Raw genomic sequence first — 18,315 nt, 5'->3', positions numbered from 1 at the left:
CTTTTAGTCGCATTTCCTGCCATTGAATTGTGTGACGGAAATAGAAGATCCTTGTATAGGCAGAGAAGTTGAATTTTGAAGCGAATTAACACGCGGATTAAATAAATAAATATTAAAACCATGACCAACAGCGTGATAGCCACCCGTACCGGCCGCCCCGTCTTCATTATTTACGAGGAAGGAAAAGGCAAGGGTAGATAGGAAGTATTGATGCTTCACCTACTCAACGGATGGACGACGATGCATCAGACTCTTCCACAGGTGTCGCGGAAGGGTATAAGGTCTAAGATTCGCTCCAAGCAAGCGAATCGACATGTTAACAATAGTTTATTGTGTAGTTGTTCAGCTAGTCTTTGAGTACACAATCACTCGAAAAAGAAACGATCTTGTTTAGTTTTTGAGCTTTTTTAAACTCTGGGTAGCCGGTTACCGCGAGTATCCTATGTTCTCTAAACAAAGGCAATTTGAACTTTAAACCGCGGGGTATTTCTTAGAATGACCTGATCATTCTGCTGCTATCGGCAGAAGGCTGATAGCACCCAGTCGTCATTGGTTTAGGAACCAAATGTCATCGCGTGGAGATATGAGATAGGAGGCTTGTGAGAACTATGATTTCTCACCGTTTGACGACCTTCATTCATTGGCATTACGCATAATGCGAGGAAATTTACGAATTTCTTCAACTTCACATCCGGATAAAACATCGAATGAGGTTCTACAATCAATTGGATTTAGAAGTTACCCTTTTTCGATTTTTTTTTCAATATTTGGTTTTTGCGAGGACGCTAACAGGTTGAATTACTCTTGAAAAACGATTTGGTCTTCAAAAGAACTGATCAAGTAGAAAATATAGGTAGTCTTGAGAAAGACTGTTGCTGTTGAAAAACTCTTCGCTATCAAGTTTTGTGATCGGATCGAACGGGGTTCCAACACAGACTGAATCTCTTCATTTTTTACATATTAAATAAATGGTTGATATACACAGTGTGCATCTTTTAATTTAAAGTTCATCCAATCATGCTAGTTATTTAGTTTGACATATATTTCTATACAGCAGCGACAAAAATAACGTCACGAGCATTTATCAACATTGATTAAAATTCTAATTTACTAAATAATACTAATAAATCAAACTAATCTCGTCGATGTAGCATTAGTTCAGCATTAGCTGACTACGAAACTTAGCTACGTTTGCAGCAATGCTCATAACCATCAATATCATTTGGAAAACTGCAAGTGTAAACCAAATGAAACACTATATCAGTCGAAACCAGCTCATTTGGAAATATTTGCCACGGTATCGCACAAAACTAACATAAAAAATTCCTCCTTTCTCTTTTTTGCAGGATTTCGACATGATAGAATTATTCGGTTCGCCGGCTGGTCGAGCATTAACAGTGAATAATAGAACAGCTGCTGAAATGCACTCATGCAGCAAAACGAGCAGCAGTGCCAACAACATTGCCAGTAGTTGTAGTAACTCCACGAGTGCCACCCAAAGCCACCATCCCCTTTGCCAGCAACCTCTGTACCATCCACTTCAGAACTGTGGCTTCAATGGAACATGTAGCACCGTAGGCACCGGCCTGAATCATGAAGCTGGCAGCAACAGCGATCTAATAAGGTATCAATCCACTACCCACCCTCAGCAGCAAAGCCTACCACATCAAACGACAAACTACAGCCACAGCAATCGAACTAGTTCAAAGATTGCCAAAATATGGAAGCTTTTCGACGAGGACCGAATACGCAAAGGGACATCAAACAGCACCGGCAGCACCAATAACGGCAGTAGCGGTCATAGTGGGAGTGATATCTTCAGCCGATGTCAGAGGTACGTTGAAAACGGATGCTGGTCGTTCGAGAATGTTGGAGCCTGAGGTACTCATACTAATTAATATTTCAACCCTTACAGCAGGCGAAAACCAAGTCCAGTACAGATCGAAGCAAAGACCACGAAAGATCTCTATAATGAAGCGGCCCAACTTCTCGGAATCAAATGTACCCTTAGTGATAGCTGCCGATGCATCGACTGTCAGGTGAGTTCCATTGTAGTTCACCAGCATGGGGGCATATTCAAATTCTAGTACATGAATAAGCTAATACTAAAGCTTCCTGTTATCAGCATCTCCAGCTGAAGAAATGTACCTTTCGAAATACATACGAATCTGCACAGCTCCTGGAACACCACCGGGACCGCTAGTCAAGCTATTGTACATACATCTAAATTCAAACCGTGTTCAAAATTTATTATTTAACATCCTCGCCGTTGTTTATTTTGAATCCATCAGAAATGTTGATGCTGATGTTGAAACAGAAAAAAGAGAAAAACATAGAATTTCCCGGCGGCTCTTTCTTTTGGCAGGTAATTTCGGGTGATTTGAAGTCAGTTCGCAGAACATCCCCCAAACAGAAACACTTCGCAAGTCGGTACATTATGTCTATCATTTACACAGCAGCGGCACATTTGAAGCACATGCCACAAGCACACCACGGCTCCGTCCCGTGGATAATAATTTGCCATCTCTATTAATTATTAAGCCATTAGCATTTTGATGGGAAATTTCTTCTTCGAATTTGAAAATTGTTTTGCGAAATATAATACGCTTGAAATTGGAATCCACATATAATTTACTGAAGGGGTAAACCTTAGTTTTAGAAATGAAATAGGTGTGTGTAACCTAAGGAAGTCACCAAAAATCGAAGCCCGAAGTTGAACTGAATGGCTGACGTCCAAAAGGGGCTAACCCACATTTTGCATTTTTTACAGGAAATGAAAAAAATTCCCGCATTTCCAAATTATCATTGTTTTTATTGTAGAAATACACGTTTTTATTACTAGTTCATTGACTCATGCTGTCTAGAAAAAAATAAAATCGTTACATGTACTACTTTTCAATTCACTAGTATTTTCGAAGTTCGAGGGGGTAACCCAGGGGTACCTACCCAGGCAACCAATAATTCGTATATGGAAGCTGCATAAGCTTCACGTTTTAAGTAATTTTTCAGTACGTTTTATGTTCTAATAACGGCTTAAGCAGCTTTCAAGTTCCATTGAAACTTAAGCAGTTTGAAAGTTCACTAAGAACTTGATATGAACTTTAAAGTGTGCTTTTTAAGTATTATCCGAACTTCTGGTTGTTTGTATAGGATCCAAAAGGGGCTAACCAACAATTCACACGTCCTTTACTTATCTTTCATTTTAGAGTTATGGTGTCTTTGGCAAAGTTTTTGCATGGTATCTAGCGCTATATTTGATCATTTCATATTAGTGCGGAATTCAATCGCTAGTGCGGCGCTATTATCAACTTTTTAATGGAACGAGATAGAAAGATGGTGTTTACGGCAAAGTTGTATGTCAGGTTTTGAAATATGGCGCATTTTTGAAAACATAATCTGTAAATAAATGTTATAACTAAAACCTTCTATATCTCGAAACATACAGGACCTACAAAGCAGTATCTTCAGAAGATATGTTTGAAATGATAGGACCTACAACTTTTCCGAAGACATCATATTTCTGTCTAGCTTTAAAAAGTTGATAACAGCCCTAGCGACTAAATTCCGAACTAGTATTCAAGTATTCAACGAAATAAAGCGCAAGGTGTCATACAGCAATTTATCCGAAGACACCATGACTCTATAACAAAAGATATTGATTGCACGTTTTTTAACTTGCCGATCACAATTTACCGTTTTTCTCTTATGGCCGATTTCTTCACCCTCGCTTAACTTTTAAACCAGGTTCACCAGTACGTTTAAACCTGACAAAAAAGCAAAAATGTCGATTTCGGAAAAAAATGTGGGTTAGCCCCTTTTGGACGCCAGCCATTCAACTATTTTACATTTCTTACAAAAGAAATGTATAGGATTCGCTCAAACTTTGAAAACTTTTTTCGACGTCAGGTGGGCCCAGTCTTATATGCCAATCGACTCAGCTCGACAAATTGGGACAATGATTTTATAGTAAGGTTTAAAAGGCTTCAAAAGCCTGGCCTATAGTGTATTGGCACTGTGTGGGACTCACGACTATCTTTTGTTACAGACTCTTCTCTTGCTTCTTGTATCCATCTATTATGTCGTCGTTTAGCGCTCGTCCCCATAAGCCGTTTATGTGCTGATTGCTTGAGCCATTTAGCGTATGTTTCCATGAGTCATTGAGCTCCCGGCCTTATCACGATCTACTTGGATAGTTCCCGCCGGTGAACTCACCCTACTCCGACCGATAGTTCCTCAACAGAGGAATTTCCCCCGACACTTATACCCGCTTCCTTAAACCATTTAACTCCTAGCTTTATCGAGATCCACTCGGATATTATCCTACTCCGACTTAGAGTTGTGGGTTTCGTTAGCGAATCAGCTCCCATTTTCATCACGATTCTGTGGAGTAGTCCACGGCGGCGAATCTACCCTACCGTGAATTCCCCGACAGTAGATTGCTCTCGATACCGATGTTCGTTGTTGTGAGCCATTTAGCTCCCCGCTTCGTCCCGATTGACTCCATCTAGTCCCCTGCGGTGGACCTAGCATACTCAACAGGGCAGCTGGTAGGTGTTGAGGTCCATCCAGCGATTCCGGTTGCAGCGCAGCTTCCAATGCACTGGCGTACCAACCACTCAATTTCCTTTCATTACTTGCAGTTCTCCGCTGGTAGCATTCCACGTCTTCAGCCAGAGAGATGCAGATGGGAATCATCCCGGCAATTATGCATACCGCCTCCGACGATATCGTTCTGTATGCACTCGCGACACGAATAGCCATTAGGCGAAACGTGCTAGTCAACATCGTCCGGTTCCGCTTTGAGTTTAGCGCAGAAGCCCAGGCCGGTTCGCCATACCTCAGTATTGAGGATGAGACTATCGCCAGGAGACGTCGGGTGCTTCCTCTTGTTCCTCCGCTATTCAGCATGATCCTTGCCAATGCGATAGTTGTCGTCGCAGCCTTCTCACATACATAACCGATATGGCTGTTGTAATTTAACAGATCGTCGACTATCATACCCAGGTGCTTCAGTGCACGAATCGATGGGATGGATTGTCCCCCGACGCTGACCACCACGATACGCTGATTTTTTTTACGGTTGCTGACCAGCACTAACCCGGTCTTGTGGTGAGCCAGCTGCAACTTGACGTCAGCCAGCCAGGTTTCCGCGATGCCAATTGTCTCTGTCGTCAACATCTCCACCTCCTCAAGGGTCTCGCCGGCTATCGTCAGTACACCATCATCTGCAAAGCAGACGATCTCCACTCCCCTGGGCAGTTCCAGTATAAACACTCCGTTTTACATTATATTCCAGAGCGTTGAGCCAAGTATGGAGCCCTGAGGTACTCCCGCCATGACCCTAATCGACCTCTGCCCCATGTTCGTTTCGTAGACCAGTACTCGGTTCTGGAAGTAACTGTTCAGAACCTTGCCCAGGTAGTCCGGAACCCCCATTCTGTGCAGCGCCACGGCGATCGCTCTCCAGCTGGCATTGTTGAATACGTTCTTCACGTCTATTATTACCACGACGCAGTAGCGATTACCCCTTCTTTTTTGATTCAATGCTTTCTCCGCGCTCGCGATGACTGTGCGGAAGGCGTCCACCGTGGATATCCCTTTACGTGACCCGAACTGCCTCTGCGATAATACATTCTCACTTTCAGCATAGGTCATCAACCTGTTGAGAATGAACCTAGCCAGAAGTTTACCAAGAGTATCCAGCAGGCATATACACCGATATGATGCTGGATGTTCTGGTGGCTCTTCTGGTTTTGGCAGCAACACTAGCTTCTGGATCTTCTATCTGTAGCCATCATCCAAATTGCATTCCTGTAAAACTAGCCTGAACATGTCTGGAAACGTCATGATCGCGGTTTTCAGTACCATGTTGGAGATACCATCCGAACCGGGAGCTTCCTTCGTTTTCAGCCCTTTTGTCACTATAAGGTGCTCGGTGTTGGAGACTCGATTGTCACCAGCACTTCCACCGTCTTCATCGACGTGCGGTTTAGGTGGCCATGCGGCTGGGTCGTGCTTCGGTAAAAAGACTCTCCACAATAGTTTTCAATTTTTCATCGTACTTTACAATTCCTCGACTCCACTTTTCCTAATCTTTGATACGTCTCACGCCCTCGCAAGTGTTTCCGATATCTCATCGGCATTTGAAACAGCACCTGGGCTGTCAGCACGAAGTACTCCCACAGAAAGATCCTTGTCGAAGCCCTTTAAACTTACCAATTTCCAATAACTAAAAATCAACCCGTTACATACAGAGCATTGCTTTATTGGTATTGTAGGGGCAAAACTAAACCAATTTTGATTATCGCGATATAAAAACACATCTACGTGATTGAAGCAAATCGTTTCCGTACACATTTTGTGAATTTACTCAATAATGAATCAACTACGTCTCAAAAATTATTATGAAAGTTTACTTCAAACACAAAATATGTGCAAGTTCACTTGAAAGTGATTTTTAACAGATTTCATGTATTTACCACTTATATTAAGCGTTGCTCTCAGCCGTGAGATAGATGTTGGATGGTATATGAATACACAGATCACCAAGTAATCCACCAAGTAGTGAGATAGTAGATCTCTCATATAATTCAAAATTCTAGTGCAAGTTTGACATTTGCGCAAAATTTAGGTTACACTGGTCGTGTCACAAAAATACCAGATCCATCATTTATAATAAGAATGTAAGCAATCAAAATATCTTCTAAAATATTAAAATATTTATCTATCTCTTAGAAATGTAAGTTGTGTCACAAGATCTTCTTCTTATCTGATATATTTGTTAATGTACAAGAAAAAACTATAAATCCCTAGAATTAGGTTTGGATTTTAGTATAGAGCAAACTTTTCGTGGCTTTTCGCGGTAATAAATCATATATGGCATCCTACTTAGCAAAGAAAGTTGTATTACAGTTTGCAAAATGTTTGTATTACGAGAAAATTATAACTAATTTATGTACAAACCCTGCTTTGTTGGTGATGATGATGATAGCACTTCGAAACGTTGCCCAATGGGGAGGCATGTGAGCAAAAATCGAAAAACACATCAACACTAATATAATTAAATTCTATACTGAACGTTGTTTACAACACTTTAATTCACAAAATCCTTGGTTATCTAAGAAAAATATTCGGCTTAACTGGGTATTATGGATGCTTGAAGATGAAAATTTTGAAAAGAGACATTTCACAAACGCTTTTTTTAATTCTTCGTATCTCTATTGAATTTTGAATGAAACATATGTTCAAATATGTCATTTGAAAACTAAGATAACCGGCTTTCTGATGAGATTAACGAAAATGCATTTTCATTGTATTAGAATCAACTTTTATGAAAAATAACGGATGACGTTCAAAATTATCCATAAAATAGATCAGAGAAAAAGTTCCCCAAAGACCAGCTATGCCATGTTTTTGTGAAATGTCTGTAGAAGAATAATTAAAATGTGTGTAAAACTGTGTAGATGGTTATGTAATTCCTAGTTACACTAGAATATTACTTTAAAAGTAAATTGAAAATTGAATACCATTGTGAAGATTTCTGACTACGTCTGTAGGAGACTATAAAAAGTCTGTAAAATACAAACATGTCTGTAAATCTGGCATCACTGTCACAGGCTCGTTGAACTCCCTTATCGAGAGTTAAAATTAAAATGTTTCTTCTAACTCATAGCAAAGGTTTATGTTGTTTATATTTGCCCTACGCTGAGAACGCTTCAATTGAAGTTTCAATGGCAGTCACGATTAATGGAGAGGCACATGATAATTCAGTGCTCTATCGTTTGAGAGCTCCGTATTCTACAAGTTAATGAGCAAGGATTACAGTCAGAGTTTATGCATTGGAAGACAGTTGATCTGACTACATTTTGTCATACATATTACTGTGAGCAACAAATGACACCATATTGTACTGAAAATTCCAAGGTAATTTTTTATGATCAATGTGATTTAAAATATTTATTTGCAAAATATTAAAACTTGAAATGTTCAATGAACATTTCAAGTTTTGTTTTTGTTCATGTCTCAAAAACAGTTTATATGTCCAAAGACACTTTCCATGGCCACTTGCTTTTCCAAAAATTTAAATTCTTATTCTGATAGTTTGAACCCTTTCCTTTGCGTGTTATTGGTTTGTATAGGACTCATTAATGCATATCTCTGAAACGAGAATTCCGAACGAAGCGATTCGTAGGCTATAAGAATAACTGGAAAGAGACAGCATTGCAATCGATTGAATGCACGGCTTTTGTGCTATTGTCAATCAAATAATCAACAACATAACCGAGACATTTCACACTTCCTTCACTGTAAATGAGTACTTTGAAATACCTACCTGTCTCATTCACGAAAAACTTTTTCTCTCTATTTCGTTCTCTGTCTTTTTTTCAGGAATCTGTGACTAAAAGACATCATTGAATTTCAAACTAAATTGAACGTTCCAATTTACTGATAACTAATTAAGGTCCTTCAATACGGTGGAAACACCAAATAATCTTAAGCGACGCCGCCAAGAAAGAAAGAACAAACATGAAAAGTTGAAAACGAAAAAGAATGAAGACTGTAGAATGGGCATTGTATTTGAATCTTGATTACAGATAAATTTCGATATAACGTACATCTCGGTTTAAAAATTGTACGTTATATCGAAGCATGCAAAATTCTCACAGAATTGTTGTTCATGGTATTTTATTTTATAGAATTTTGATAAAGCGTAACTAATTTTGAAAATCTGACCTATCTAGCAGTGTGAAACAACTTCTCTCATAAGAAAATTATAGTGGTTCTATAAAAAGGATGCCGCAATTAATTTTTGTTTTCTTATATGAATTAAATTTATTGAAAATATTATTATTTTGACTCCTATTCTAATTATTAAGTCATTAGTCATTATTATTCTGTCTGGGCTTGTAAAGTGTTTTTTTTAATATTCCCACTATATAGATTTCCACGATTCAAGAATTTCTGAAAATATATTTCAATCCGCTAACCGGTTTCCTAAATACCCCATACCGGTCGAAAAACGCACAGTTGTCCGTGTAATTACAAATATGATCTCTCACACTTATTTATTTGATGTGACACATAATAGGATTCGAAAGCAATATTCGATTCTAGTAACCGGATTCAAGAGTCTTAGAAACCAGAGATTTTGATAAATATCACTGGATTCCTCGTAGATTGTCAATGGGACGTCATTTCATGTGTCACATAATGGCAACATCAATGTAAAACAGACAAAACAATCATGAGTAACTGAATTCACGAATATCCGAAACCGGAGTTGAATGTGTCCGCATTACTTGCAATATGATTCGTAGATCAAATGGTTGATGTAATGTCGAGAATAATTAAAAGAATCTATAATCCGAAGCACTGAATCCACGAGTTTCAGGAAGCGATTGTATCTGTTTATCGTCAAATATGATAGCACTTGATATGCTATTTTTGTGGCACTGCATGCCATGAAACTTAAACATTGTCTTTCTTTCCAGAGAATCATATTCCGCAGTCCCGAAACCAACCAACAATGGTCACTAATAGTGTTATTTTTGTTTTCAGTTAGAACTTACTGATGTTGTATTATTTTTTGAGATACATGTTTGGTTTTAATAAATTAAGATCATCCGCAAATGAAATTGAAAAAATCGCTCTCGTGGCCTTCAATGAAATAGCCTATTGCTAACATGCTCATTAGAAGCCCAATTAGTACGTTTTAAGATTGTGTGTAACATATTGAATTCTTAAAATGTGAAATACATGCGTAACTGAAAATAAATTTGGACCTGAAAAATAAATTAAAAATTTTGTACGTTATATCGAGTAAAAATGTACATTATATCGAGTTACGCTATATCGAGGGTACGTTTACCTGTAGTTATTTTCCAATTAAAAGGATTTTCAACAATATTTCATAACTTTCTGAAACAATGGTTCTTGAATTTGTACAACTCGTTTTATTAATTTATTTCAATTAAATCATTCCTTTTAGTTTCATTTTGTATACTCATTTTTTCAGTTTATTCACTCCATAAGTTTTAATCGATTTGCTTATATTTTTAATTTTGAATATTTGACTAATTTTAAATATATGTTCATTTAATTTTAATCGTTTATTTGATTCCGCTTTGTATTGTTCATTCTGTTCTTTTGATTTAATTTGATCTATTTTATCTGTTTCAATCTTTTAATTCATTCTGGCTTGTTCATTTCATGCATTTTATTCACATCATACATCTAACTTATTTTGTTTTCATTTAATTATTTTTTCCAGTTGATATATTTTATTCAGATGTTTCATTCCAATAACCTTATTATTTTTTACAGTCATTCAATTTATTCATTTTAAGGAAATAATTAATTTGATACAAGTTTATTTGCTTTATATTTTTCATAACTTTTTATTATGGTAATTTTTTTATTTTAATCTTTTAATTGTTTTATTTTTTATTTTTTATGTATTTAATTTATTTTGTTTATTTTATTCTTTCTATTCAAATTATTATTTTTTTAATTTTATACAGTAGTATTCCGTTTTTGGCAACAATTTTATTTTTTTCAGTTGCCAAAGCTGGAACCGTGCCAAAAATGGAACCTTATTTTTGAAGTTTGGATTTTCAATTTACGACTTCAAAAATGTTCAAAAAGGATTTTCAATCATGTGTGAAATGGAATAAGATGAAAGAAAAAATTAAAAAAAAAAAACTTTATTCATGTTTTTATCAAATTCAGTTGTCGCACAGTGATCACCTGCCATACAAAAGTCTGACAAAATCTCAAAGGGGTCCGAATTTGGTGAAAACCTCACATTAGGATACTTTTACGTCGCTGAATTCATATTTGGTGTTAATTTTTTATTCTTTTTTTTTTCCTCGAAATTTTAGCACCTAGGGTGGTTTGACATTTATTTTCGAAAAATACACTAATTTTCAAGAGTCATGAACTACAAGCGATATTTGCGAACTGTTTCGAGAAAAAGTACAGTCACTTTGGAAAAAATAATTTTAATTTAATGAACGATAGAATTGAAGTCAGTTCGACCCTAATCGGAATCTTAACTAAAACGAGATATTCATTTGAATAACATAGGTTTGAACACAGTTTTTCCAGAATTGATAATCTATTTCACCTTTGAAGATCTGCAAAAACTCTATCTTTTGTCCTCAAGACTTAATATTTTGAGAAGGCTCTATTCAACCTGTTTACAAACAGAGAACAATGTTAAATCATAAAAAATTCAAAATAAAATTTTGAGGTTTTGTACGGCTAGGCGACACTGTGCGTCATCCAGCAGAATTCTCACAATCTTCGCGCACTTCTCGAGTACAATGCCCCTCATTACGGAGGTGTACCAAATCATTTAATTCGAATAGCTTTTCTTCGGTCCACTGAACGTCAAAACTCAAACAATTCACTGTATAGCTATTATCTCTTCTTTCTAAAAATTAATGAACAATTGTTCAAGAGCCACCCTACCCCACATCTAAAAAAAAAATCATAACAAATTAACTATTATAGATAGCCTTGTTTATTCAGCAAACTTGATTCAATTTATTTGTGTTATAATACTGCAGGGCATTGCGCAGGTAAACTTCACACATCTAAACAGTCGATACTTTGATCACCCTAACCACAAGGACCACCCTAAGTCCATTCATTTGAAAAAATCGCCAAAAAACTAACAAATTTGCCAAAGACGTTATAAAGCTAAAACAAACTGTTTGGGAGCTATCAGTTTTGTATTCCTAAATACGGGCTATCGATATGTACTGAAAATTTAGTGCCAAGTTTTGTAGTGACGTCGTAATAATCGAAAGAGAAAGAGGCTCGCAACGTTACTAAGGTTCTATTGAAAATTTTCTCCAGAACTAGTCTTATTAGGCAGCGTAGCGCATTCCTCTTTACTTGACTCTTAAAGTGCACAGACTCTGGGTCTTACTATAAAAATTGAATCCGGCAGACACTAGTAACACTGTTACCAGTTATATTATACATAAATAATACATTTCTATACATATTGTAATCATTCAATACGACACGTATAGTGTAAATTATAGTTAACCCTTAAATGCATAACGCTGTTTTAAAACAACATTGCCTAAGACATCTCAAAATTTTCACAGTAATATATTGAAACTATGAGACTATTTTAACAAAAAGTTTGCGCCTTTGAGGGTTAATGACTCCCATGTTTGGAAATAAAGTCAAATGTGATGTCAACAACAAGAATGTCGCCAAAAATGGAACCCCCCCCCCCCCCCCCCCCCCAAAATCGGAGTGTGCCAAAATAGGACCATGCCAGAAACGGAATCTTACTGTATTTAATTTCATTCGTTTTATTTTATTTATTTTGTTTTTGTTATTTTATTTGTTTTATTTATATTATTCATTTTATTCGTTTCATAATTTTTATTCATTTTATCCAATTCCTTCATTTCATTTAGTTTATTCATTTTATTGATTTTATTATGCAAAATTCCCAAGTGGGAAAATTTTGGACAAGACCAATTTCTTTGTGCATGAGGGCACATGCCTTACATGAAGTATGGTTTTTTTGTTTTAGTGTTTCGGATTCTCCTCGTCAGTAACTAGCACCATCTGGGTGTCCAGTTAGACTATGTATCTGAACTAGTACCCAAATTAGCATTTGATTTTATTATGTTTTCCCAGTTCATGCACTTTGCTTTTACTTATTTCACCCCATTTGTTAGTTTGAAACAAATTTTATTGTGGTAATTATATAACTATGTTGTTATTGTCAAATTTTGCATTTAGTGAGCTGAACTAATCTGATATATTTTTTTTATTTTAAATTATTTTAATCATTCTACTAATTTTATGAACTATATAACTTTATTCACGTTTCGGTCGCATTAATTTTTTTATTTAACTGGTTTTATCGATTTTCTATAATTTATTCACTTTGATGGTTTATTAATGAAGTACTCGGCCCTGTTTTCTTCCCACCTGTAGTTAGATACCTATTTCGCATGAGGTCTGCAAACTAATGGATGATCCAACAGTGATATGCGTAAGAAATGTTTCATCTCACTGCTATGTGGATTAAATCGGTTTACGTGAACTTTTCAATTCTACCGATTTTTAATAGACTACCTTTATTGCACATATATTAATTTATTACCAATATTCAAGTTGAATGTTTCTGAATGAGTTGGTGTATAAATGATTAAAATCCTTTCAGTACTAGCGCAGTTATAAGCGTGCGTGTGTTAGGTCTTTCAGTTGAAATTGCTTTAGATAACATCGGTTCAGCCGGGGCTGAGAATCACGAATGAGAGTTTGCCACATACATACACACAGTCATTATCCCAAATCGACGAGCGGAGTCGATATGTGAAGAAGGTTCGACCCTCCGGACCTCGAAAAAAGCATGAAAGTTTAATAAATGTATTAAATTCGCTCAAACTTTCATTCCTATTATTTCAGTCATTTACAAGCTGTTTCATTTTTTACTCCTTTTCAACAGAGCCAATATTTTGATTGTGATGATTTTGATTCCTATTCGGAATATTCGGACAAATCCTATGACTTGGAGGACAATTCCATCGCCAACCAATCATACTTTGCCATCGACAGCAGCCATAGCCCTCAAGACGATCTAACTGTCGTCTGCCAGTCAGACGTCCACAATATGAGTACTAATCAAAATCCCGATCTCGGAGCAGAAATTGCTAGCAATTCCAACCAACAAATCGAGAGAGCAAATGCCGAACTGGTGCATGACCCACACGAGAACAACAATGGCAGCAATTGTCTATATTCGCATGAACTGACCCTTGAACAGCATTCTCTAGGAGGAGACGATATTTATTCCATGGTCAGTGAGGAAATGTCACGTAGGAGGAATAATGAGAATACAATCGAACTGGATCTACAAGCGGAATCAGTGATGCCAAAATTTGTTGGAGATTACGATAGAAGGTCAGACGGAATGTTCAAATTAGAGGAAAATGGCAATTTGATAGCATGAGACCGGTAAGTAGTCCTTTGTATAAATTGAAAATCTCTCCTTTTTTATTTCGCACCGCAAGAATAATCACAATTTAATTTGCACCGCAAGAATAATCACTAGATAATGAGCCCGGATTCATTGAATACATTGGAAACCTATTATAAATGTATCTTATCATACAAATTGATAAAAAATGATAAAAAACCAAACAAACAAATAATTGATTGTTAACGTCGGAAATCTCGGCGAACACATTTGGCTAACTAATTTTCATCCCCTCCCTCCCAAGCTCCCATCAATCTTTCTTGTTACATTCGCGTCATCCGACATAAAGGCGAGGCACATCCGTCCCCCACCCAAAAAACGCTCGTTCTTTGTGTAGTTGATTGTTATTGTTACTGTAAAAAAACCCACCCGCCACGAAGCTGTGATTGGCACTGAAGGGAAAACTTCTTGTGAAAATACAGGATAACAGTAGTAAACAAGCGAAGACGACGCGACGCCTCAGCAAAACCAAGCAAACAACAATTCGTTTGATTCCTGCTTTATTTACCTTTTGTTGTCGAATCACAATAGAACTTTTATGCTGGTGGCCTCAACTGTGAGAATTTAAAGGCCACCGAAGGTTGGTTTCTTTGGAACGAGTATTTGATAAATCGATCAATATCTACTTTCTTTAGAATTCAGTGGTCAAAAGGAAAGGAACATTGTTATCTGAAGTTCTACCTTTCTCTCTCGAGTAAAGGAACCCATTATTTGATCAAAAACTGATCGAATTTAGAGGAAATAAGCATAAGTGGGAAAAATCTGATTTTCAAATAGTTCCATTATTAGCCTGTAAAGGATTTAGAATCACATCTATGATACCTCACAAGCAAGACTTATCAAAGATAACAATAAAATGAAATCTAAGTGGGTGGCAATCTCGTCTATAATGTTTGCACGTGTGTTTCTGGTAGATTTTAACACTGCCACCAATTTTCGCATTATGTTTGAACTGCCGTAATACGCATAATTGTCCCATGTATTATAGGGAATCCCATAGAACATGCGACAAACATGCGTATAACGGTAATGCAGTCAAGTCTCACACTGCATGGATTTCCCTTTGCCAGATTCCTTATTGCCAAGGTAATAAACATGCTACAGGGAAGACCCGTTTTTATAAGCCCCTTGGTGAATTTTAGGCTGATAAAACTGGGACATAGACAAAATCGGGACATACTTTTTTCATTCTTTTTAAGAAACCGAAGCTCTTAAAATATTATTCTTTGGTCTCTAGATATAGCCCTCATAACCGTTTCTGATTATTTAGTTTAAATTTCCCTTAAGGTGCACAGTGCAAAATTTATAAAAAAATAAAAAAAAAATATTTTTTGCATATTTCGGATCTCTAAAATACGAACAATATGCTCAAGGAAGGATTTTCTTGAATTCAACTAGGTTCATCTGCTAGAGCCCATCAAATTACCAACTATCAATTTTCGTATGGGGCAAATAAAATCGGGGGCTGATAAAATCGGAGGCTGGTAAAATCGGGTCTTCACTATATTGAGAAAACAAAGGTACGTTTAGCTGAGTTCGTCCCAATTTGTAAGCAGTAGGCACCTCCGTTGTGGTGTTGGGCTGCTGCGTGTGCTTGATTCTCAGTTTGCACATCTCATTTAAAACACAATCTTCCTAAAGCTTACGAAACTTTTCTGGTATTCATTGCTTTTTCCTAACTGTGCATGCATTTCTTGGAGTTGGTTTTCATAGAGCAACTGCAAGTTTCATGAAAATCTCTTGTAGTTTGATGTTAATAAATGGTCTTCATTGATCATACGATGTATCGTTTGAACAATTTGATGTCGAAAAAATGGGCTAAAAGGGAAGAAACTTCAATTTTGTCCATGATAAACATCCGAAGCATAACTGAATGGTGGTAAAGGAATGCTGTACAATGTTAAATCGACGCGTCCTCGTCATTCCCAATCTTCAGACCCAAATGAGTGTTTGTGGAACTATGTGGAACATTTATGGGACTACTTCGAGCGAGGAGTATGCGATTACCAACAAGAATCATCTAAAAGTAGACATCATGGAGGAATGGAAAACAAATGCGCTAGAGAAAAACTGGAAAGTGGTCCGATTGATGATAAATAAAGTGCAATGAGTCCTTGCTGTGAACAGAGACCATACACAATAATTATTTCATTGTTTTGGATTTGAACTTGAGCTGTATGCCCAATTTTGTTTCATACGCCATTCCCTGTACGGACAACTTTTATGCCTAGTGTGATTATGTAATCCGTCAATTCAGTCAAACTTAGCACGTCTGGTTGAGCTATTTCAATTAGCTTTGAATATACCACACATCACACGGTTGGCGAACATCTGTCCCTCAATGTTATTGTCAAATATCTGAAGAAAAGCCGTCGTACTAGGTGCTATCCGTAATTGAACTTTATTTCAACAAACTTCGCAATCGATTTTCAACGTTAAGAGCAACATCGGGGAAAGTGCAATGACCCTACCCCTACTGCCTTGACCGGCCAAACTGTTAACAATATTTGGCGATGGGTTGAAAAGTTTTGCCGACCATCCACACAGTCCAAGTATAAAAATTTGTTTCTGATTTATGTAAAACTGTCAAAGTGCGAATCATGAGGACGCATTCAAATTGCGAAACTGGAGCGCCAAAGATGTAGGATGAAAACATCTCCCGGCGTTTCACGTTGAAATTTTTCTTAACTTGTCGGCCGGCGGAAACGATGTTCGTGTAGAGTGGTATCTAGATTGATACCGTGAAATAGGAGAACATTGATCATTTTTGAAAAGTTTTCTAATGATTTTGAGTGAAGTTAAATAGAAATTGCAAAAAGAGTATATTGAGGAAAATGATTACGGATTTCGTGATTGCAAATCACATGATACATGCAATTTTCCAAAAACAAAATGTACTGAATTGAAGCTTATCATAAAGGGGTTATCGGCCCTAGCATATCTGTCAATTTCCTGCTGTCTCGTAGGTCCTGTAAATTTTGCAATATGTAACATTTTTGAAAACATTATTTGTAAGTAAAATGTTTACTCAAAATATGCTTATTTTTTATCTAATCATGTTAAATTGCTCAGCGTATTTCTTCACAATGTAGTTTTACTGTACTGTGAAGAGAAAACTAAAATAAGTACGCTGCATAGTGGTCCAGAGTGAAAACTTAGCAGAAATTTGAAGTTTTTACCAAAACTAAACAACTTAAGGAATAGATATAATAGTCTGTGGAAAAGTTTTCGTAGTTTGTGAGCCCCTTCTCTTTTTGTTAAAATAACTGTTAAGGTGGTTCTAATTTCCACCAAAATCGAAAAATCGACTTTTTCAGCATTCTAGATAAAGCCATACCACTTTCAGTGAACTTGCTGAAGACATGTAAGCTCTATCCGTCAGCACTAAGTAACACCCTAAACATTGGCTTAAAACCAATGTTTAGGGTGTTTCTTAGTATACCTCAGAAAAATTGTTTTATCAATATAACTTTTGCGGTATCGTTTTAAAACTTTAGTTTATAGGGCGAAAATTTTGTTTCGTAATACAACATATCTCACCACTAGCGTTGAACAGTTAAAAGCCCTTTTTTTGCCAAAAATGGGGATTCTTAGTATAACAATAACACTGATTGGTACAAACGAAAGAAAATTCATTTTCAACTACATATAAGGCCATGATTCGAGGTATAATTGAGCAAAAATAGCTACTACGATATTAAGTAGGGAGATTATTGGAGCAAATAATTTTTAACCAAAGGTGACAATTTTACAACTATCTTAAAAGTAGGAATAACTAGAGGGCGTGGTTGAATTTTGTAAAGATTCGAGGAGATTAATTAGAGTTAGTTTTATGTAGTAGTAGAGTTGGGCATTTTCAACGATATTTTGTAATATAATAGTTAAAACTAGAAGAGACAGGAAGAGCTGTACTTCGGGAAGATATTTTTGGCGTGGGGAAGGGGGTAGAGGTTATACTTCTGGGTAGAAGAGTCATGGGAGGGAGGGTGGACATAGAAGACAGGGGGACAAAATTATAAACTTTCAGTTTTAAGCATCGGCCAATTTATTTTATACAATGAATTTACTTAGGATTACCAAATAGGCTAAGAGCAACTGAATGACAAGTTAAGTCACTAGTGTGGGTGCTCCTATAGTTGAGGTGTACCAATAGTTGCAGTAGTGGGTTATGCGCCTAACTAGGGTACGAACCACCAACAAATATTTTTTATCGATTCATCGCACTAAAATTATGCGATAATAAAACTGTTATGCTTGAACTTTGCTCAAAATAACTATTGAAAAAAATGATTTTCTTTGAA

At 36.6% G+C, this 18,315-nt stretch overlaps 1 protein-coding gene across 2 annotated transcripts in view; it reads left to right on the top strand.

Annotated features, from left to right (window-relative positions):
• LOC131694009 (uncharacterized) overlaps window positions 1-18,315 on the top strand; it is a 405,981-nt gene that overhangs the window by 364,557 nt on the left and 23,109 nt on the right. For both annotated transcript variants that reach the window (XM_058982348.1, XM_058982349.1), the window contains 3 exons: window positions 1,347-1,834; window positions 1,916-2,039; window positions 13,484-13,992. In XM_058982348.1, the coding sequence (XP_058838331.1) occupies window positions 1,347-1,834; window positions 1,916-2,039; window positions 13,484-13,987 (1,116 nt within the window). In that variant the 3' untranslated portion in view covers window positions 13,988-13,992. The remainder of the gene's footprint in view (window positions 1-1,346; window positions 1,835-1,915; window positions 2,040-13,483; window positions 13,993-18,315) is intronic.

This window comes from Topomyia yanbarensis, chromosome 3 (genome assembly GCF_030247195.1).
Source record: "Topomyia yanbarensis strain Yona2022 chromosome 3, ASM3024719v1, whole genome shotgun sequence".
In the NCBI taxonomy this organism is placed as follows: Eukaryota; Metazoa; Arthropoda; class Insecta; order Diptera; family Culicidae; genus Topomyia; species Topomyia yanbarensis.
The sequence above is the reverse complement of the archived record's forward strand: the minus strand, read 5'-3'. Positions and strand labels throughout refer to the sequence as shown.